This window comes from Malus domestica, chromosome 13 (assembly GCF_042453785.1).
Source record: "Malus domestica chromosome 13, GDT2T_hap1".
NCBI lineage: Eukaryota > Viridiplantae > Streptophyta > Magnoliopsida > Rosales > Rosaceae > Malus > Malus domestica.
In genome coordinates, this window is record NC_091673.1 from 27,622,694 (window position 1) to 27,645,655 (window position 22,962).

The following is a 22,962-nucleotide window of genomic DNA, read 5'->3' on the forward strand; positions in this document are numbered from 1 at the left end:
ATCTTCATACTTTATGGCTTCGTCACCCTCCAGGTGTCGGCCAGCACAGCTCGATTTAGAGTCCTAGTGGACATCCTGGGTCGGGGTGTGTCAATGAGTATAAAAGAAATAAATACATTTAATTAAATAACTGGACTCACTCCTAAAAACACTCTATGATTATTTTGGACCTGGATCTCAAAGCCCCTAAATTATACCTCCAACAGTAATTACCTCGCACGCATAGTATGTATGATATAAATCTAGAGTAAATCATACCTCTTTTTTTCTTTAGGTTTGCCAGGCATGACTCCAGTCTCCTATGGTAAATGGTATATCCTGTTTATACCATACTTAGGGCCTCTCTATTCAGATCTCATACAAACACTTGGGGGACTTAAATGTAATTATGTAATAAAGGAAGGGGCAAATATGTAATAAGTGAGGAGCCCTTAGTAACTTTCCACAAGCTTATTCTTGAACTGGGCTGGAGGATTTTCTGGTTTCCTCCAAAGTATAAGGCCGACTCAAGAATTTGAGGGTCAACACAAGTCCATCAAATCTAGAGTACGTTCGACCCTGATGATATGGGATACTTTTGCTATTGACAAAGTAGTGGATGTATCGGCACGTGTTCTGTTACGCTTGTCTTCACATGCTTCCTTGTATCTTTCTCACTTGCCCTATCTGTTCCTTAGGCAAAAGTGGTATCTTCTCTGGAAGCATAAGATGTTGAAGATGAGTACTCGAACAATGCCAGGTAAGTAATCAGGCAAGGGGTTCCAGGCAGCAGTTCCTGACTGGAAGCTTGATTCCAAGTGCTGACTGATTGCTTTTTTTCTCCTTGTCTTGCAGGTAAGAACAAGGCTAAAGGAAAAGATAGGGAAAAAGCATGATATGGGATATTCTTGCTTTTAACCGTGTTGATATGAGATACTCTTGCTCTGGTGTGGCTTGTTTGCAGAGGTATTGTTGAGAGGAAAAGAAGCTGAGTATTTCGAGAGACTCTGCTGAGAATACCCTCTCGGATGTGAAGAAAAGTTGAGCATTTTTTTTTATTTGCAGGTCTGCCTGGTTATGGAGGATAGAGGTCGACATATATAGAAGTCTCCCTAACAACAAGTAGTAGTGCTATTCCTTTACCCTTCTTGGTCATAGCAATGTAGTGGGAGCTGCAAGCTTCACGTGTTTTAACTTTGTCAGAGCACTTTGAAAAAGTGGTTTATGGTATCTGGAAAGCTGATGTTGCGTGTGAAGATTGCAGACAAGCTTTATCCAAGAAAATCTGGCTCTCGAAGTTCGGAGAGCGGTGCCTCTTCGATTTTCGAACAAGCAATCTTGTCGGGGATTTGGCTCTCGAGATTCAGAGAATGGTGCCTCTTCGATTTTTGAGAAAGCAATCCTGGTGGGAGTCTGACTCTTGAGATTCGGATAGCAGTGCCTCTTCGATTTTTGAGAAAGCAATCCTGTTGGAGTCTGGCTCTCGAGATTCCGAAAGCGGTGCCTCTTCGATTTTTGAGAAAACAATCCTGTTGTGAGTCTGGCTCTGGAGAGTCGGATAGCAGTGCCTCTTCGATTTTTGAGAAAGCAATCTTGGTGGGAGTTTGGCTTTCGAGATTCGGAGAGCGGTGCCTCTTCGATTTTTGAGAAAACAATCATGTTGGGAGTTTGGCTTTCGAGATTCTGAGAGCTGTGCCTCTTCGATTTTTGAGCAAGCAATCCTGTTGGGAGTGTTTTCTTGAATATGAGTAAAGGTTGGGCATTTTTGCCATTTTGCCTTACCATAGAGCACGGAGGTTGACACACATAGGGACTTTCTAGTTATTAAGCAGTGGTGCAAAACTTCACCTACAAAGCTTCAGGGCAGGGTATATAAATACTGCATCCGAACAACCGCCACTTCGGCCCATACATGGATTCAATTTGAAGTCTCCAGCCAACAGAATCTATTGACCGAAGACTTGGGGGACTACACTATGTACCATATATTGGGCCTCAACTGGGCCTCATGAAAAATACTTGGGGGACTTAGCTCATTATTTATGTACTGAGGAGCGAGCCCTTATTCTATAAAAGGAAATCCCTCACTTTCATTAGAGAGCACCCATTATTCATGTACTGAGGAGCGAGCCCTTATTCTATAAAAGGGACTCCCTCACTTTCATTAGAGAGCACTTATTATTCATGTACTGAGGAGCGAGCCCTTGTTTTATAAAAAGGACTCCCTCACCTTCAATAGAGAGCATCGCCGCCAGCTGAGCAATCACCTCGCAACGAGCATCACTTTTAACCCATTATTCATGTACTGAGGAGCGAGCCCTTATTCTATAAAAGGGACTCCCTCACCATCATTAGAGAGCATCGCCGCCTGGTGAGCAACCGCCTCGCTGCAAGCATCAACTCTAGCCCATCATTCATGTATTGAGAAGCGAGCCCTTATTCTATAAAAGGGACTCCCTTACCTTTAACGCCACAAGCCGAGCTAACCAAGGCAACATAAGCCACGAGCCGAGTAGCCTCACAGTATGTGCTATTTCTAGTTGAGCATCATTTTAGATTGAGCACTGCCTCAGATCGAGCATCAGTTCAAGACAACATCTAGTTACTTCGGCCCACACATGGACTGAATTTCAAGTCTCCAGCCAAAAGACTCTCTTGATTGAAGACTTGGGGGACTACTGTTTATACCATACTTAGGGCCTCTGTATTCAGATCTCGTACAAATATTCGGAGGACTTAAATGTAATTATGTAATAAAGGAAGGGGCAAATATGTAATAAGTGAGGAGCCCTTATTCTATAAAAGGACTCCTCACCCATACAATTAGGGGAGGCCATTTCTTAGGCCATGGGAAGAGTTCTCTCACCCTCAGAAGCTCTCTCCCTCACTCCCCTCACTTCTCAGAGAAATACAATAATTAGTGTGGACGTAGCCCAAACATTGGGGTGAACCACGATACATCTTGTGTTATTTACTTTCTTGCAGATTCACGGTCGGATTTACGTTGTTCCAAGACCTCCGGTTTTGTGCATCAACATATCCACAGGCTAAAGCAGAACCCCTTGGTCCCATTCCATGTTCAAAGGCTGCCTAGGAATCACGGTTTGCATTTAAAATTTTAATTACAACATGCATGGTTAATTCAAGATACATACAAATCTAATCACTATACACACACACACACACACACACACACATATATACCTTAGCAGCAGCATTTCGAATAGCAGGATGTGAACTCAAGCCCAAATAGTCATTTCCAGAAAATATTAGTAGCTTTTTGAACTTGTGCGTGCCTTCCTCCAACTCATCTCCTATAAATTAATTCCAGCAGAAAAGGGTAACTGTAAATAGTTCATAATCTTAACCTAAAAATTTGAAATAAATTGATTTGAACTGAACCATGCATGCACGCATGCATATATACCGGAACTGGGAATTTCATTGAGCCACTTTTGGAACGTGGGTTCCGGAATGTGAACCTCCACAGATGATCGATCCCACGGCTGAATCTCATTGTACACCTCGAATTCATCTTCATCGACAGGTTTTTAGGTATCATCTTGGGTTCTATGGAGTTAAATGGGTTTGATAGACCCAATGAGTTGCAGGCGTTCGAGTTTCTAAGGACCCTCTTCGACCCAACTGTCCCACGACGCCATCATCTCAAGTAGTTGTGCAATATCCCAAGTGCAAAGAGAATGTGATCACCTATTTGCATTTGGTTAATTTGCACTTTGCTTTGGCATATGTTTCAGAACGGTACCAATTAATGTGATTTATAGTAAAGAGTTGTGCTACTTCTAGTTAAAGTCCAGTACTTTCTGCATTTGTGTCAACTGTAAATTACAACTGAGGAGGATCCAATTATTTTCCCTTATCTTACATCATCAATATTTAAATTGAAATGGACAGAGAATTGACATTTCTTTCTCACATGCTGGTAGGTCCTTGATCTTACGTTTTGTTCTAGTAAGGACCTTGACGTTTCTATAAGAGCAACCTGGTATTTCTAAAATGATTTATGCTAAGATAATAGGGGTAGCAATACAGCCTGTCTGAGACACAGATGTGCCATTTCTATAATCGTGAAAGTTACAGATTTTGATAATCATATACCTGTAATTTCTCATACTTATTTCTGTCGACCGGGCGATGCATTATTGTGCAACGTTTCCTATTATTATCAATGAAAAAATATTCTTGTAACTATGTATGAACAATTCTCTATTGAGTTTTGAGACGTTGAGGCGGTAATTTTAGCATCATAACTGAAAATGTAACTGAATCATATATTCTAATTGTCTCCAAATCTGGTGGGGGTAGTTTAGACTTAGCATTCATGTCGTGTTTTCCGTGTTTGTATCGTTTTCGTGTCATCCCTGATATCTTAACGGGTTGTGTCGTGTAACACCTGTTAAAATAAACGGATAAAATGACCTGACCCGATAATATTAACAGATAATATGACCTGACCCATTACCTATTAAGGAAAATATATTTTAAACCAATAAATAATCAAATGAAAAACATAATACTTGTTGATGCACAAAATCAGTGAGGACTTTGGTACAACAGAAAGTGTTAAGTTTGTGACCTTCGCTAGATTGCTCCAGTCACTAGTATGGATAAGTATGTAAATAGATAAGGACAGGGAAGCAAACACAAGATGTACGTGGTTCACCCAGATTGGCTACGTCCACGGAGTAGAGGAGTTCTCATTAATTGTGAAGGGTTTACACAAGTACATAGGTTCAAGCTCTCCTTTAGTGAGTACTAGTGAATGATTTGGTACAAATGACATTTGGCAATATTGTGAGAGAATGATCTCTATTTATAGAAAAGAGTTTCTAATTTCATTCTGACATTGACACGTGTCGTGTTGTGATTGGCTTCTAATGTTGACATGTGTCACGCTATGATTGGCTTCTGATGTCGACATGTGTCGCGCTATGATTGGCCCCCTAGTTTGAGGGAAACTCTTATGGGTCCTTGACGGTATAACGTTGACCGGTGCTCAGTAGTTTCGGGATTGGTCAAGTATGGTACAAACAGTGCTCCCCTAAGTTCCCGAGTGAAGGAAGCTCCTCGGTTGGGGACTTGCAAGATCCAAGCCATTGAGTAATCACGAAACTTCTAAGTACCGAAGTGTGGTATCATTTTCACTTGCCTTATCTGTCTCATACGTAAATGTGACATCTTCTCTGGAAGTACTTTTCCTCCATCCAAGGGTGGTATCTTTAACCGATGAAGATGCACAAGGTAATGTATCAATTTCACTTGAAGCTTACTTGTAGTTTTGGGCTTGGTTCAGTGCGATATGAACCCTATAGTAGAAGTCCCCCAAGTCACCGAGCTAGGAGATTTGCCGAAAGAGGTAACAGATAAGGTAAGCAATCAGACTTCCAAGCAAGCAACCTGGATCGGAGTTTCGACTTCGGCTTCCAGTTGATTGTTCTCTTTCTCCTTGTGTCGTAAACAGCAACAAGGATAAGGAGAAGCAAATGGAGAAGATATGATATGAGATACTTTTGCTTTTGAAGAAGTAACTTTCCACAGGTTTATTCTTGAACTGGGCTGGAGGGTTTTCTGGTTTCCTCCAGAGTATAAGGCTGACTCAAGAATTTGAGGGTCAAAACAAGTCCATCGAATCTAGAGTACGTTCGACCCTGATGATATGGGATACTTTTGTTGTTGACAAAGTAGTGGATGTATCGGCACGTGTTCTGTTACTCTTGTCTCCACATGCTTCCTTGTATCCTTCTCACTTACCCTATCTATTCCTCAGGCAGATGTGGTATCTTCTCTAGAAGCATAAGATGTTGAAGATGAGTACTCGAGAACAATGTCAGGTAAGTAATCAGGCAAGGGGTTCCAGGCAGTCAGTTCCTAACTGGAAGCTTGATTCCAAGTGTTGACTGATTGCTCTCCTTCTCCTTGTCTTGCAGGTAAGAACAAAGACAAAGGAAAATACAGGGAAAAAGAATGATATGGGATACTCTTGCTTTTAACCCTGATGATATGAGATACTCTTGCTCTGGTGTGGCTTGTTTGCAGAGGTATTATCGGGAGGAAAAGAAGCTAAGTATTTCGAGAAACTCTGCTGAGAGTGCCCTTTCGGATGTGAAGAAAAGTTAAGCATTTTTTTTATTTACAGGTCTACCTGGTTGTGGAGGATGGATGTCGACATATATAGGAGTCTCCCTAACAACAAGTAGTAGTGCTATTCCTTTACCCTTCTTGGTCATAGCAATGTAGTGGGAGCTGCAAGCTTCACGTGTTTTAACTTTGTCAGAGCACTTTGAAAAAGTGGTCTGTGGTATCTGGAAAGCTGATGTTACGTGTAAAGATTGCAGACAAGCTTTGTCCAAGGAAATCTGGCTCTCGAAGTTCGGAGAGCGATGCCTCTTCGGTTTTCGAACAAGTAATCTTGTCGCGGATTTGGCTCTCGAGATTCAGAGAATGGTGCCTCTTCAGTTTTTAAGAAAGCAACCATGTTAGGAGTCTGACTCTTGAGATTCGGAGAGCAGTGTCTATTCGATTTTTGAGAAAGTAATCCTGTTGAGAGTCTGGCTCTCGAGATTCAGAGGGCGGTGCCTCTTTGATTTTTGAGCACGTAATCCTGTTGGGAGTCTGGCTCTCGAGATTCGAAAAGCGGTGCCTCTTCGATTTTTGAGAAAGCAATCATGTTGGGAGTCTGACTCTTGAGATTCGGAGAGTAGTGTCTCTTCGATTTTTGAGAAAGTAATCATGTTGGGAGTCTCGCTCTCGCGATTCGAAGGGCGGTGCCTTTTCAATTTTTGAGCACGTAATCATGTTGGGAGTCTGGCTCTCGAGATTCAGAGAGCGGTGCCTCTTCGATTTTTGTGCAAGCAATCTTGTTGGGAGTGTTTTCTCAAATGTGAGTAAAGGTTGGGCATTTTTGCCAGTCTGCCTTGCCATGGAGCACAGAGGTTGACACACATTGGGACTTTCTAGCTATCAAGTAGTGGTGTTGTTTCTTTACCTTTGTGGGTAATAGTATGGTAGCTGGACCTTCAAAATTTATGTGTTTAAACTTTGTCAGAGATTTTTGGCAAAGTTATCTGTGGTACCCGAGGAGCTAATGTTGCATATGGAAAGTGGTGCCTCTTCGAAATTCGGAGAGAGGTGCATCTTCGATTTTCGAACCAACGACCCTGTTGCCCTTTCTTTTATAAGGGCACCAATTGTGTGCAAGAATTATATTCAGAGAGTTATTGCTTGTAGGAATTTTCCCCTTACTTAGAGATTTATTGCACCTCATTTCTCCTTCATCATTTCTGAGAATGTCTGGCCCATCCAACCGTCGTTTTGACTTGAACTTTGGTGAAAAGGCAGCCATGCCTTCTTAAGACAACATATAGCGCTCATCCTTCTTATCCCCTAATGGTCCTTTTCCCGTTGGGGACTCTGTGATGAAGAATGATATGACCGCTGCAGTGGTGGCCAGGAACCTTCTCACTGCCAAAGATAACAACTACTTTCTAAACGGTTTGATGAGTTGGCTGTTAAGGATTCTCTGGCTTTCAGTGTTCAGTGTGCAGGTTCTGTGTCTAATATGGCCCAACACCTATTTACTTGAACCCACCAAGTTGAATCATTGGCGGCTGAAATGATAAGTCTCAAACAGGAGATCAGAGGGCTCAAGCATGAGAATAAACAGTTGCACAGGCTCGCACATGACTATGCTACAAACATGAAGAGGAAGCTCGACCAGCTGCAGGAATCTGATGATCAGATTTTACTTGATCATCAGAGGTTTGTGGGTTTGTTCCAAAGGCATTTATTGCCTTCGTCTTCTACGGCTGTACCGCGTAATGAAGCTCCAAATGATCAACCTTCAGTGCCTTATCCTTCTGGGGTTCTGCCTAGTACTGAGGCTCCGAATAATCACCCTCTGGTGCCTCCTCTTTCTGAGGCTTTGCCGACTGCTGAGACTTCTCCTGAGCAACCTTTGTGAAGGCTCCCTCTTGTTTGTTTATTTTGATTCATGTATATGTACATATTTGTAACTTATCGGATATATCAATAAACAAGCTTTGCTTCATTTCAACGTATTATGTTAAATACATCAAGGCCTTCTTCACTAAGTTCTTTGAATTTTTCCTTTTGTTGAAGCTTGTATGTTGAAGCTTTGTGAGTGAAGCATGTAGGTTGAGGTAGTGCTTCCTTAATTTCCTGAGTGAGGAAAACTTCTCGTTTGTAGACTTGAAAAATCCAAGTCACTGAGTGGTCGTGAGACTTCTGAGTATCAAGGTGTAGTAGCATATGGTAGGAGTCCCCCAAGTCTCCGGTCAAGGGAGTTGATGAATGAGGCATTTCCTTTCTAAGTGGTAGCCCAAAACTCCTTCTTCATATATATTTGTTATGAAAGTTGTTAGGCTCAAAGAAGAGGAGGCCTAGGCAGTTTTTTTTTTCGAATTTTTTTTTTTCGAATTTTCGAATTTTTTAATTTTTGAACCTCCGAAATATATATATATATATATATATATATTAAAGCTTTTTAGGTGAAACTTCGGTGTTGAAGCTTTGTAGGTGAAGCTTTAAGGTTGAAGCTTTGTTGGGTATCATGAATTGATTTTGCTTCACACTATCTTGATCAAGATAGTGTGAAGCTTTTGTGTTGAAGCTTTGTAGGTGAAGCTTTTGTGGGTGAAGCTTTTGTGGTGGGGGAAGCTTTTGTGGGTGAAGCTTTTGTGGTGGGGGAAGCTTTTGTTGATGAAGTTTTTGTAGGTGAAGCTTTTGTGGTGGGTGAAGCTTTTGTGGGTGAAGCTTTTACTGGTAAAGCTTTTATGGGTGAAATTTTTGTAGGTAAAGCTATTGTGGGTGAAGCTTTTGTAGGTGAAGTTTTGGAGTTGAAGCTTTGTAGGTGAATTTTTGGAGTTGAAGCTTTTGTTGGGTACCATGAATTGATTTTGCTTCACACTATCTTGATCAAGATAGTGTGAAGCTTTTGAGAATTTGTAGATGTCCTCCATTGATGAAACTTTTGTTGGTGAAGTTTTGAAGTTGAAGCTTTTGTTGGGTACCATGAATTGATTTTGCTTCACACTATCTTGATCAAGATAGTGTGAAGCTTTTGAGAATTTGTAGTTGTCCTCCATTGATGAAGCTTTTGTTGGTGAAGCTTTGGAGTTGAAGCTTTTGTTGGGTACCATGAATTGATTTTGCTTCACACTATCTTGATCAAGAGTGTGTGAAGCTTTTGAGAATTTGTAGTTGTCCTCCATTGATGAAGCTTTTGTTGGTGAAGCTTTTGTGGTGAAGCTTTGTTGGATACCACGAATTGATTTTGCTTCACACTATCTTGATCAAAAGTGTGTGAAGTTTTTGAGAATTTGTGGTTGAACTCCTTTGATGAAGCTTTTATTGGCACCATAAATTGGTTTTGCTTCACACTGTCTTGATCAAGAGTGTGTGAAGCTTTTAAGAATTGTGGTTGCCTTCCATTGATGAAGCTCTTATTGGCATCATAAATTGGTTTTGCTTCACACTGTCTTGATCAAGAGTGTGTGAAGCTTTTGAGAATTGTGGTTGAACTCCTTTGATAAAGCTCTTGTTGGCACCATAAATTGGTACTGTCTTGATCAAGAGTGTGTGAAGCTTTTGAGAATTGTGGCTGCCCTCCATTGATGAAGCTCTTGTTGGCACCATAAATTAGTTTTGCTTCACACTGTCTTGATCAAGAGTGTGTGAAGCTTTTGAGAATTGTGGTTGAACTCCTTTGATGAATCTCTTGTTGGCACCATAGATTGGTTTTGCTTCACACTATCTTGATCAAGAGTGTGTGAAGCTTTTGAGAATTGTGGTTGCCTTCCATTGATGAAGCTCTTGTTGGCACCATAAATTGGTTTTGCTTCACACTGTCTAGATCAAGAGTGTGTGAAGCTTTTGAGAATTGTGGTTGAACTCCTTTGATGAAGCTCTTGTTGGAACCATAAATTGGTTTTGCTTCACACTGTTTTGATCAAGAGTGTGAAACTTTTGAGAATTGTGGTTGCCCTCTATTGATGAAGCTCTTATTGGCACCATAAATTGATTTTGCTTCACACTGTCTTGATCAAGAATGTGTGAAGCTTTTGAGAATTGTTGTTGAACTCATTTGATGAAGTTCTTGTTTGCACTATAAATTGGTTTTGCTTCACACTATCTTGATCAAGAGTGTGTAAAGCTTTTTACGAGTTGTAGTGTTTGCATTGTTATAGAGGGGAAATGTTTGAAGCAGATGCAAGAGAGCTGAATAGCTTGATCTTCGTATGCCATGCACTAAAGTTGTTGTTGGCTTGCAATAAGACTTTGTTGGTGACTATAACTCTTGTTGGGCATAAGTGCTCCCCTAGTTGAGTTGTCAAGCTTGAGGGTTTTTTATTATTTGTGAATGCTAGGAGTTCACATGTACAAGTTGTACCACTCGTCTTCTGGTAGGTGGAATGAATGGTGAGTTGCTTTCATTACTTGGTTGGTGGTACGAAGGTGAGTTCCTTCATCACCTTTCATCACATTTCATCACATGGTTGGTGGCACGAGGATGAGTTCCTTCTTCACCTAGTTGGTGTCATGAAGGAGAGTACGGGTTGTACATTTCATCACCTGGTTGGTGGCATGAAGATGAGTTCCTTCTTCACCTGGTTGGTGGCATGAGTGGCAAGTTGCCAAATGATATTAGAGTACTGGTTGTACATTTCATCACTTGGTTGGTGGCACGAAGATGAGTTCCTTCTTCACCTCGTTGGTGGCATGAGTGGCAAGTTGCCAAATGATATTAGAGTACGGGTTGTACATTTCATCACTTGGTTGGTGGCATGAAGGAGAGTACGGGTTGTACATTTCATCACCTGGTTGGTGGTATGAAGATGAGTTCCTTCTTCACCTGGTTGGTGGCATGAGTGGCAAGTTGCCAAATGATATTAGAGTACAGGTTGTACATTTCATCACTTCGTTGGTGGCATGAAAGAGAGTACGGGTTGTACATTTCATCACCTGGTTGGTGGCATGAAGATGAGTTCCTTCCTCACATTTCATCACCTGGTTGGGGAGAATAAGGGCAAGGTTTCGAGACACATTGTAGCAAGTGTCGAAGACACAAAGTATGTTGAACCATTTCGAAGCACATTTGGCTTATGTATGAATGTGTTGGAATGGATGATGTTTATGTATGAATGTGTTGGAATGTATGATGTTTATGTATGAATGTGTTGGAATGTATAATGTTTATGTTGATTGATATGAGTGATGCTTATGAATGTTTTGCTATGCATGAAGGGATCCATGCTTTTGATATGTGAACCATGTTGGTTGTAACACTTAGTATCACATACTTTGTGTTAAAGTACGCATGTTGAAGCTCTGAGTTAGAGTATAAGGGTAGGTCAGCCTAAACCAAGTGTTCCAATGCTAGGAATGCAAAAGACTCAGAAAAAGTTGTCTGAATTCCCTCTTCTTTAAATATTTGCCAAATGGCTTGTGTGACAAAAATCTCAAGCAGTTGAGAGTCAAAACATTTGTAATGTGTATGCCTTCTTATAATAGCCTTTCCTTCAGTACCTAGTCCTCCACTTTGAAAGAGTGAGGCTTGGCCCCCATAGTCATAATAGTCGACGGTACATTCACCCCTGGTTGTCTTGATACGAACTTTTATCCCTCTTGTTGTAATGGGCTTGCTGAGAGTAAAAATCCTTCCTCTTACCAAGATACAGATACGTTTAGTGACTTAGCGAGTTGCTAAATAAGGCAGGAGATGATGCAATGGGTGTCAGAATGGCTAATATATCTTCACTTGGTAGAACTTGACTTCCACTTCCCACTTGTTGATTAGGGTTAACCATATGGGGGTTCCCTTGGTATGTCCTTGCTTCGACGGATGCGTGGTTGTAAGCCTGTGTCATCACCTCAGAGTAAGTCTTCCAAGTGTTGGCAGTGATCATGTACTTAAAGAAACAATCACGTAGGCTTGCCGTGAAGGCCTTGAGGGCGGTCTTGTCATCTGCCTCAGCGCAGCGAGAATACTCATGGCTGAAGCGACAGACATACTCTCGTAGTGACTCGTCCGGTTTCTGGTGAATGGTGTACAAGTCATCTGCAGAATGCAGGTGATCGGTCTGGAAGATGTGTTGAGAGACAAGTAGTTTCCTCAATTCCTCAAATGAGTCTACCGTCTCAGGTGAAAGACGACAATACCAGTTTAGAGCTCCGCTAGAGAAGGTGGAGGGGAAGAGAAGACATCGCTCTTTGTCGGTGTGCATCCGATATGCCATGGTGGACTCAAAGAGGTTAAGGTGTTCAATTAGGTCTTCCCTTCCAGTATAGAGTTGCAAACCAAGCTTTTGTTTTGTCTTCGCTTGAAGGAGGGTGTCGAGGATCCTTCTTATGAGAGGGCTAGGCCTAGGTTGGTTCCAGTCAGGTATCTCGGCCTGACGTTTGACCTTCAACTTGTTTACTTCCTCAATGAACTATAGGACAATGGGGTCCTGAGTGAAGTCATGTACCACTGGAATTTTCTTTCGTAAGTTTCCATCACCTCTTAGAAGTAGGAAAGTTTGAGCAAGGGCGTGTGGTTTTTTTTTGGACTCGCCGTACTGACTTCTAGGACGAGTCTGTTGGAATACCTCAGAGTCCCCCGTACATTCATGTTCCTCTGGGACCTGTCATTCTTTCCCTAGATTGGCAACTGGCATGGGTCGTGGGAGGGGACCGAGTCTTTTAGAAACCCTTGGGTCATTGATCTTCGAGCATATGTGGAAGGGATTCTCTCGACGTTGCTTTAGGAAGTATCGGCAGTCACGATAAACGACTTTCGATCCTTCCAACCCTTCTACAAGGAGGTGTCTTCCTCCACTTCTTCTACTTCGGGTCGAAGCATCTGGGTTGAGAGAAGTCTCATGTTGATCAATGTTTTGATGATTAGCTCGCTCCTCATCAGGGATACCCATGTCGAAGGGAGGTGACCCTCCGTGTTGGGGGGCACCCAGATGATGGTTGATGTCCACATGGGCAACGAGCTCCCGTGTTTGACTACGCCTAGTTTTATGGAGCGTCTCAAAGAGCTTCTCATACTACTCCTGGAGGACCTCATTCTTCATTGCTATCTTGTTGTTCTGGGCTTCTAGCTCATTGACTTTAGCTTGAAGAGCAACCCTCTTTCCTTCATTCTTTCGTTGCTTCGCACTAGGTGCAAGAGGGGTGTCATTCTGTGTGCTGTGGCTTCCTTCGCTCCCCATGTTGGAGAGGGATGCCTGGTCAAAAGAGAGTGTACGAATGGTGGAAACCAGCTTGGCAAAGTTGAAGAGAGTGGGAATAAGTGTCGTTCCCATAGACGGCGCCAAATGTTGATGCACAAAATCAGTGAGGACTTTGGTACAACAGAAAATGTTAAGTTTGTGATCTTCGCTAGATTGCTCCGGTCACTAGTATGGATAAGTATGTAAATAGATAGGGACAGGGAAGCAAACACAAGATGTACGTGGTTCATCCAGATTGGCTACGTCCACGGAGTAGAGGAGTTCTCATTAATTGTGAAGGGTTTACACAAGTACATAGGTTAAAGCTCTCCTTTAGTGAGTACTAGTGAATGATTTAGTACAAATGACATTCGGAAATATTGTGAGAGAATGATCTCTATTTATAGAAGAGAGTTTCTAGTTTCATTCTGACATTGACACGTGTCGTGTTGTGATTGGCTTCTGAAGTTGACACGTGTCGCGCTATGATTGGCTTCTGATGTCGACACGTGTCACGCTGTGATTAGCCTCCTAGTTGGAGGGAAACTCTTCTGGGTCCTTGATGGTATAATGTTGACCGGTGCTCAGTAGTTTCGGGATTGGTCAAGTATGGTACAAACAATACTAAATAAGTATATACATACCATATTGTCACATCCAAAACATAAAAACGCATTTTTCTTGTAAGTATGAAAGGAAACAAGAAACAAGTTTTGGGAATAATTACCAGAGCCTTACAAGCTGCAGGTCAACAGGATTTGGAATCATAACCCCACATGTTCTTCGCTAACCCCGATCTCCGTTTTCGTATCCCCTCTGATCGAACTCTCTCTAGCCCTCTTTCTTTCTCTCCAATTCGACGGGATATATAAATACGCATCCCCATCCTAGGCTTCCCAAAATCTGTATCCTCATCCTTTTTTAACCTCTAAATTCCCTCCCCCACAATGAATCTAAATCAACATCATTTGGCAATTCTAAGTACAGTAAAACTTTGTTCTTGCGGAGATCGATTAAAGCAGCAACGGAACTTAAAATGAAAAATACAAAAATTTATCCGAGTAATGATAATAAGGAACTCTCATAATAAAAATAAATAATTACTAAAACTTTTTTTTTTTAACTTATATAAAATAATAATACAAAACTATATATTTAATATAGAATATATTGTATATATTAATATGTCTATTGTATTTTATAATAAATCTTTTAATAATTAAACTTAAAAAAAAAAAAATTCTTAACGGGTCGAAACGGGTTACCCACGTGTTACCCGCGTGTATGTAACGGGTTCTTAATGGGTCATCCGATAATGACCCGATTAGTTATCGTGTTGACCCGAAACTTGTTATTTTCGTGTCGTGTTAGAAACTGCTAGTAGGGTGGTTACTCACTAGAAACAATTTTGCAAGGTCGTTCCTCATCGACAATCCAACCGCATTTGCCGTTTAATCATGTGATCCTTGGCAAGCAACACTAAATACTAATTAACTAAAAGGAACAGCATTAAGTAGGGGATGGAAAGGGAGGTGCAAGTCCTATACGTCAAAAATAATTATGAAGTTAGAATGATTGAATGATAACGTTTAAGTGTTTTGGAGTGAAGGTATATCAACCGACGCTTGTGGTATGAACTAAAGGCCTCGTTTAGTACAAGAGATTGGATTAAAATGAATAAGCCACAATTTTCAAGGTAGAAGATGGAGTTGAAAATCAGAGTAATAAACGGACGAATAAACAAACTACGATTTTTTAAAACTATACATATGTTATAGCGATGGGTTATAATGATTTAGAAGGTTTTTATTAAAATTTTATTTCCAAGGCCACTCACCGTGGCTTTGTTTCCACCCTCCAGGTTTTTTTAGATGAGTTTTCTCATCGACGAGGATTCATGGAAAATTTTGGTATTGGAGAGTACCTTCAATGGTATGATTGTCAATCCACTCTATTATACTTCACTTATGCTCTGACATCACGTGTGAAATGGATTCATTTCCGCTCACATCGCACTCTCGTATTTAGACACTTTTAGATTTAAATTTATTCACATTTTTCTCATATCACTATACTTTATGGCTTTGTCACCCTCTTGGTGTTGGCCAGCACAACTTGATTTGGAGTCCAAGTAGACTTTCCGGGTCGGGATGTGTCAATATTGGTTAAAATGATGAGTTTATTTATTGAACATATATTAGCTCTTATTATTCTTAAAAACAACCTTACTAATAAAACAATTTCATTTCTTAAGTTAAATATGACAATTAAAAATCATAAACTAACCCAAAAACTAATATTTTTAAGCTTGAAGAACCAAACTCTCCCATGCTATAGCCTAAGGGAGCCTTGTACTTGGCTCCGCCCTTGGTCTAATCGTATCAAAAGGACGTTTTTATTTTTATTTTCCTTTTAATTTTTTTTTCAGTTGCTCTCATATATTGTGATTGTTGGCTAACGGGCTTGGGTTAGCCTTTAGGGGTAGTTATTGAGAAAGAATTTTATTGGGGGTTAGGCTTTAATCAGCTCGTGTTTTTAATGTTTGTAAGGCTGTGATATGAATAGTTTTGTCCTTATGATTAAATTTCAAATTGTTTTGGTTAAATAAAAGTTTATGGTGGTTTTTGGTTAATAAAAAGTTAGCCCAAACCCTCTTCATTAAAACTTGCAACAATTAATCATTTTGTTTTGCAATTTTTGTACGTTGAGTTAGTCCACCTCCCTCCATAGCTTACCAAAATTGTCAAACTAGACAGCTTCCTAAAATATAAGGAAAACAATAAGAAAAGAAAAGTGAAACACATTGAAATATTTTTTATCTACATCATTCAATTTCCCAAACAATCCTACGAACTGCTTCTCATAAACGATTCCTCCTATGTGATCAAATGCGTACATGTCAATAATATTGAAACGACTTACAGTCAAAGACTCAGACAGTCCAAAAAGAGTGCTTCATACCAAAGGAAAATGGAAAGAAAAATGGTTTTTTCTTTAGTATATCGATATTTTTACACTAAAGGGTAGGGGAGTTCGGCTAAGTCACAGAATGGACAGGCTAATTTGGAAAGAAAAACGGTTTGTTATCAATAAGGTGTGCCTTTTCTGCAAGTCATTATCTTTAAATTTCATATTTAGTTTGCCTTACCTTAAAATTGTGTAAGAGCTAAAATGGACGAACAACTTCATAGGGGTATGCTTCTGTTTTCAGTTTCTTTGTACCGTGAGTGTGTAAATTGAGCGGATACTATTTCCCTATCTCCAAACTTGAATCTTGTTGAGAATTATAACATTTTTCTACTGATGTTAAACTTGTATACCTATAAATCGATCAATACAATGAACCACCTACCCTCATCGTCGCTTAGGGCTGCACAAATCTCACTGTTTCTCATTAGTAGCCGATGCCTTCACTCTCTTATGTACAACAGCACAAGTTTCCACCATATCTTATGTCTACGGTCTTGTCTTTAGATTCTCTAATTCTCATCTAATAGAATTTTCTGTTTTTTTAGTTTATTTGGTGTTTAATTTGAGAGTATTTGTGTCTATTTAAGTGGGATTTTTGGATATATTGGAAAGTTTTTATAAAAACTAACATTCTTGAAATTAAGGGCCACTTCTTCACTTTATTTGATAATTTCTCTTTTGGATATGTATTCTATACAATTATTGCTTTTTAGTAAATTATCATATAGGGTTGAGTGCATTCTTGCTCACCACATTCAAGTAGCCAACTTACTTATTGCTATTGGACAAGTTTAAATTTTGACATTTATGTTCATCCACTACACAAATCTCGAAATTTAAACTTATATAATGATGATAAATAGAGTCGCAGACATCACCATCACTTGAGGTTGGTGAGGAAAAATATTCACTATAAATTAGCTTAGTATTGTTTACTATTGATTTTTTTTTTCAGTTGCTTTTAATTTCTCTTTGACCAATGTGTTTAGGGAAATTTAATTAAAATGACTTGAAAACAACTAGCTTGAAGAAAATATGAACAGAAGTTGAGTGGGTTTCCTACGGAAAATTTCTCTAGACCCCAACCGATTCCCAACCTTATACATACGAGTTAGCAATGATTTTTTATTTTTTTTTCATCAATGAAGCGCAAAATTGGATCTGAAGACTGCTTTGAACATTGGTTAGAGAAGTATTACTAGAATAACTCGTTGGCTCGGAAAGATGCTACAGAACTCTTTTTTTGTTTTTAGTTCAAATCAATGTGGCTCTTACGTAAAAGAAATATGCACAAGTCCCACATCAATCCCAGAATTCCTTGATTCTCATCCCACAAGGGAGCTGAATTGTAATGTAATTCCCATAACATCCCACCATCCTCCCACTCTCTCACCTAAATGTTGGTAAAGAAATGCATGAATCCATCGATATCATTCGTTTTGTGTGAATCAAGCACCCCTAAAAAGCACTTTACAAGTAAAAGCAAATCGTGAAGTACATCTTCGACATGGATTTTGAGTCTTCACCCCCTAACAATGTTACCATTGACATTATAATTCAAGTTTCAAGCGTAATGGGACTGTAGAATGTCTACATTACCAAATATTTTTCTTATGTTTTAAATGCTATCTGAATGCATATACATTTTTAATGGCATCAGGAGATCTGAAAAGATCGCTACCTCATTCATGTTGACTCTTTCGCTCCTAGTGCTCGAACAAGGGGTAACTTGGCATATTCGTCCAAAGCCCTAAAAGCAACTGAGGCGATGTTAGTTACAAGCATTCCCTTTTCCGGTTCTTGTCACAATAGCAACAGCTTCAATACCTACAGAAAATTCACATGAAAGTGTTTTGAAATTGACCCAAACGATATCATTCTAACTAAATAGAATGCTCAAGCTATAATTTTTATTTACTAGTAAGTCCATGTGTGGGATGCGGGATGTGAATTATGAGGCCTCTTTAGAGGAGAAATGTGGCTACATCCAGTGATCCGATCTTTTCATGTGGTTACTAACTTACTTGTCAGTAAGGGGTAATCAAGGTCAAGGTTAAGCATCCACATGGATAGATAGTGTTTAACTTTGAGTACAGCCTTCAAGGGCAAGTAAAACTCCTCATAAATGCTTACTCAAACTCTCTTTACTTTACTCAATTGACGGTAAGGCATATATTCCCAAAACAAAGAGTAGAATTCATTTATTTTGGCTGTTAATTTAGTTCAAAGTATTGTCCACAAAGAAGAGGCTGAGGTAGGGTGGCTGAAATTTACTTCCTCCTCTTTGGACCAACGATGATCAGATCAAACACCAACTTGACCATCACTGGATAGACAACATTCAGAATGATATCAAAGTTCTAACTAATTATCAAACTAATAATCGTGAAGCAAATCCTATGAAAACTATACACATCTACTAATGATTATGGCACATGATTCATATTTCAAGATATCGTCATTCACCAAGACAAAATCCTCGCTAACAGTCAAAAACTCATTCTAAGAGCATGCAATCTAGAAAAATTGTAGGCCATATAAAAGATACTTAGGATATCCTATACATTTTAACCAAGTTTTCCACAGTATTTGACCAAGATAGGACTTTCGATAATAAATAAGGAACGCCTTTTTGTTTTTATTTTTATCCCCTTTTGACATACAACTGAATTGTGAATCTTATTCCACTTTAGGAATTGTCAAAATTTATAGGATAATATATGAGTGTCAAAGCGGTAAAATTACCTTTCAGTCTTCATCCTGCTCGGGTACAGTGTGTTTACCACTTTTTCTTAACTTGAATAAAATACAAACGGTACTGCATAAAGAGAACCATTGATAAGCACATTTTTATAGAACTAAAAGTATGTTAGCACTTCCAGAAAGTAATATCTAAATAATTGCAAGCCCATATTGATTTTCTAGCCGTGGTAACAGAGGTAAGACAATATACAAACTGGAAGAGTGCAAGTGAGGCAGCAGCCGTGCATTATTAATTGCAAAAGTCCATAGACATTAGATATTATAAAATCTAATTATGTGTCTACATAAGCTAGGCCAGAAACAATATTCTAGCCGCTGTTAAAAGACTTTCCTACTAAATTTTGCCAGCAGATACGACGATAATCCCCAAACAGTTCTAGTACAATCAAGTGTTCATTACAAAAATATGATTTGTTTGAAACATGAATACTATCACCTAAGTCTGATATGACGAAGTATGATTTTCAAAAATGTTACATACAGTTGGCTCAGTTTACATCTAATATTTATACTATTTCATCTAAATATGCCATGTTGCCTGAGAGGGTTATATTTTTGAGCAATTGATTAAAATGGCTTCGAAAGTATTGAAAGGCCATTTTCAGTTTAGCATACAGCACATTGACTTCTTAATGACTGAGATAAGTTCAAGCAAATCAACAGCTTACCAAGCAAAAAAACAGTGAGCATCAAACCAAGGGTAGCATGAACTGAACAACGATTGTGCAAGCGTAGTGGTGTTTGCCATTGCTTCCGTGGACTTTGCAATTGCTTCTGAGATGCACCAACCCGACCAAACATCTGCAAAGACAATCTATGAGTTTTTCTAAAAATTAATAAAAAATAAACAAACAAAAAAATCTATCAACTGAAAGAAAGCAGAGGAGAGAGGATGAAAAGAACAAAAACCAAATTCGTTCTTTTCTTTCTCCTTGCATGTGAAAGATATATTGCCTTTTATTCATATGTTATAATCAACTCTTCCCTTCAAGTACGTAATAATCTGACCTGGTTGAACAAATTAACTGCTCCAGTTACCTGATGCAATTGCCCACACCTTTGCCTCCAGAAGACAAGTTTAGATCCTTTTTCTTTGGGTGTGTCCTCATACCCCGGAATTAGATTTCTTCTCTGTTCAACTTCATCCGCTATTACGATCCTCAGCTCACCGTAATTTGGTGAACTGCATGCCTTCCTTGTATTAGTTGTTTTTTCTGTATCATAAAATATATCATCCCTCATTCCTGCAATTTCTTTTCCTTTTGATTCCATGACGAAATTTGGATCCTTGGAAATAGTAATAACATCTTTAACACCCTTTATTTCATCAGAGATGTCTCCATTGCATGCAGCACTAGATTTAAGGTTCATCTCTTTTCTTCTATTGTCACTTTCCCCAGAGCTGCTCCCACAAGGTCCGAGTTCTAGACGTTCATTTTTAGCAGTTCGCATACTTTGGGATGTCCCAGAGAGAAATGCAGCAAAATCATCATGTTCTTCTTCATCCAGCTGTACCCATCGAAGGGGTTGCTTTCCTTCCACACTAAACGATTCCCTTAGTGCTGTTTCAACTTGGGAAATTTGGTTTTCAATAGCAGTAATAAATTGTCCATGTCTAGCTGCTGTATGATCATCACCACGTTGTCCATAGCTCAACCTGACAGCCTTATCAAACTCTTCCAACTAAAACGCATTAACAATTCAACATGACAGAATACATTTAGAAAAAGTGCAATGCCAGCTAAACCACTTATATAAAACACTTTCTCTGATTTCTAATTAATTAATAATATCTAACAGTCCAAATCAGGATTGAAATGCTAACAGAGATTGGCGGCAAAGAAAGTGTATATCTCATCTTAGGGAACAAAATATCCAACAATGGTTAAAGCTGAGATGAGTTTTTTGACTTTCAAAAGAATCGATGGAAAACTTATCTAAATTGGATTCTTCCTTGTTCAACTTTATTAACAATCACCAGGATAGTATTGATACACTCATAAATTCTGATCATATTTTTGTACAGTGAATAAACAAGAGAAGAAGAAGAGTAGATAGCTAAAGAGAGACAAGAGACATACCTGCCATTTGGCAGTACCTAAAGCAGTTTGCAGCTCCCTACAGAGTTCATCCAAATGTTTTGGTGCTAGCCTTTCACTCCTCTGTCGAACCCATACCCTGTACGTAGATTCCATTCTGGAAAACAAAATAAACGGAAAATAAAAGGGGGAGTTAGAGAATAAGTTATTTCGAGTACCAATTTTACTGAGATTTCTAAAAGAACATATATCAAGATGGTGGTAGTTTCCAAGTATCCGAAAACGAGAATGGGCTCCCTATGCAAAAACTTATAGATGGAATAGCAGTATAATACCACTAAATCCCTATAATCACTGACTACTAAACATCAGGAGTTGACAATCTGTAGCATAAACACTCAAATTTTAAACTGGAAGAAAATGATCTTTTTCTTAGGCCGGGAAGAAAGTGACCTTTCAATTATAGTTCACCTCTCCATGGGATATAGGGCGGTCTACCGTCTACCATCACCTTCAGAGTGCAATCACCAAACATGACTGGCTCACAAAGTCATCCAACATCATGAGAGCATTTCCCTTAATGATTAAAATACACACAATTTATCATTTCCCCATTCCCAGTACAGTTGAGAATATTTTTTCTTATCATCCAAAATGAAGGGTAAAATCACGCTAACGCACTCCATTACAGCGTACAGAAGCTATACCCGTAAACAAGTTATCATTTCCAAACCACCATGAGAGAGTACTCATCATAAACCTATCTAGAATTTCAAATTCAACCCAAAATAAACATCAGGCACATCATCAAAACTTTGAAAAAATGGGAAAAGGGGAGAGAAACACACAACCCAGAATTCCAACAAACTGATACTCAAAAACCAGCAGCACAACCGCCCAAATGAAAAATTTTCCAACAATTTATATAATTTAAGCACTATGAAAGATAAAACACAAACAATTAATGCGTATTTCACTTCGAAAAATCTCGCAAAAACATAATTCAAAAAACCCATATCCAATTTCCAATAACACAGTCTAAATAAACATAGAAACCAATCAAAGCAGCTGAACCCACATGATAAAAATTATAAATAAATAAAATAAAATTAGAAAAAAAAAAGAAAAAAAAACAATGAAAAGCAAAAGGAAAAGAAAAACATGAACATACATGTCAGCTGATTCTTGGACCTCCTCAGCTGCAGGAAAGAAGACGTCCTTTTTCCAAAGATCAAAACTGCTTGCGACCATCATCTTGATTCTTCACCAACAACAAAAACCCACCAATGAAATTGAAAGCAAGGACCCCCAATTCCCTTCCGAGCCTTCAAAGTTCAAGCTAACGAAAAAAATGCTTCAAAAATTTTCACATAAACGGGTATTTATGATGCTCCGGCAGGTGGTTTTTTGTTGCTTGGCCGTCTCCTTTCCTCTCTTCTTTGCTAGGGAGGAAGCAAAGAAGGAAGAGATATACGAAAGAAAGCTAACAGACAGAGAGAGAGGAGACGTAATATTTATTTCTCTTTATTTCTCACTACATTCAATCATAGTAAAACTAATGTAAATGAATTGAAAACTTTGAATTTTAATAATAAGGATAAAATAAAATGTAAAGTAAATAGTATCAGAATTAACTTTTTAGTGTAAAAATATAATTTTTCATTAAAATGAACAGTACGAAAGTTTTTCGTTAAAATTTCATTATTTCCGTATTTTTGTGTCTATGTCTCTTTCTTTTTCTTTATTTCAAAAAAATATTTAATATTCCACCAAAACAAATATTAAATAAAACCTATAGTATAAGGTGGTAATATGCTGCAGCAGCCAAAGAAAAGATGTAGCAAGTCATCACTGAGATTTGTTCTAGTGATTCTATAACATCAAGTCTTTTTTTTTTTTTTTGGGAAATCTGCATCAAGTCTTGAACGAGCGTCAATTAATGATACAGTCCCATGATAATTTTAGGGTAGTGA

General features: G+C 38.9%; 1 protein-coding gene across 6 annotated transcripts; it reads right to left on the reverse strand.

Moving 5' to 3' along the window:
• Positions 1-17,599: 17,599 nt before the first annotated feature.
• On the reverse strand, positions 17,600-22,525 carry LOC103408793 (syntaxin-61-like). Of its 6 annotated transcripts, none has more exons than XM_070810636.1 (7): positions 22,161-22,479; positions 21,443-21,565; positions 21,032-21,146; positions 19,989-20,633; positions 19,619-19,751; positions 18,933-19,005; positions 17,600-18,014 (listed from the first exon to the last, which is right to left on the reverse strand). In XM_070810636.1, the coding sequence occupies exons 3-6, from the start codon at positions 21,143-21,145 to the stop codon at positions 18,980-18,982; spliced, it is 918 nt and encodes a 305-aa protein (XP_070666737.1). In that variant the 5' UTR covers position 21,146; positions 21,443-21,565; positions 22,161-22,479; the 3' UTR covers positions 17,600-18,014; positions 18,933-18,979. The 6 variants fall into 6 exon arrangements, with proteins under 6 accessions (XP_070666737.1, XP_017180590.1, XP_070666738.1 ...); XM_017325101.3 differs by having other exon boundaries at positions 19,959-20,633; XM_070810637.1 differs by having other exon boundaries at positions 21,443-21,526; positions 22,161-22,477.
• Between the last annotated feature and the right edge of the window lie 437 nt (positions 22,526-22,962).

Bases quoted from the DNA above. Each gene is read 5' to 3' on its own strand.
- LOC103408793 (XM_008347613.4), bottom strand. From the start codon at position 22,243: ATGATGGTCGCAAGCAGTTTTGATCTTTGGAAAAAGGACGTCTTCTTT. The intron at 21,147-22,160 runs GTATGTTCATGT...TTTGTTTTCCAG, and splicing joins GTCCAAGAATCAGCTGACAT to AATGGAATCTACGTACAGGG. The intron at 19,006-19,618 runs GTAAGCTGTTGA...CTCTTTATGCAG, and splicing joins GCTCACTGTTTTTTTGCTTG to TACCGTTTGTATTTTATTCA.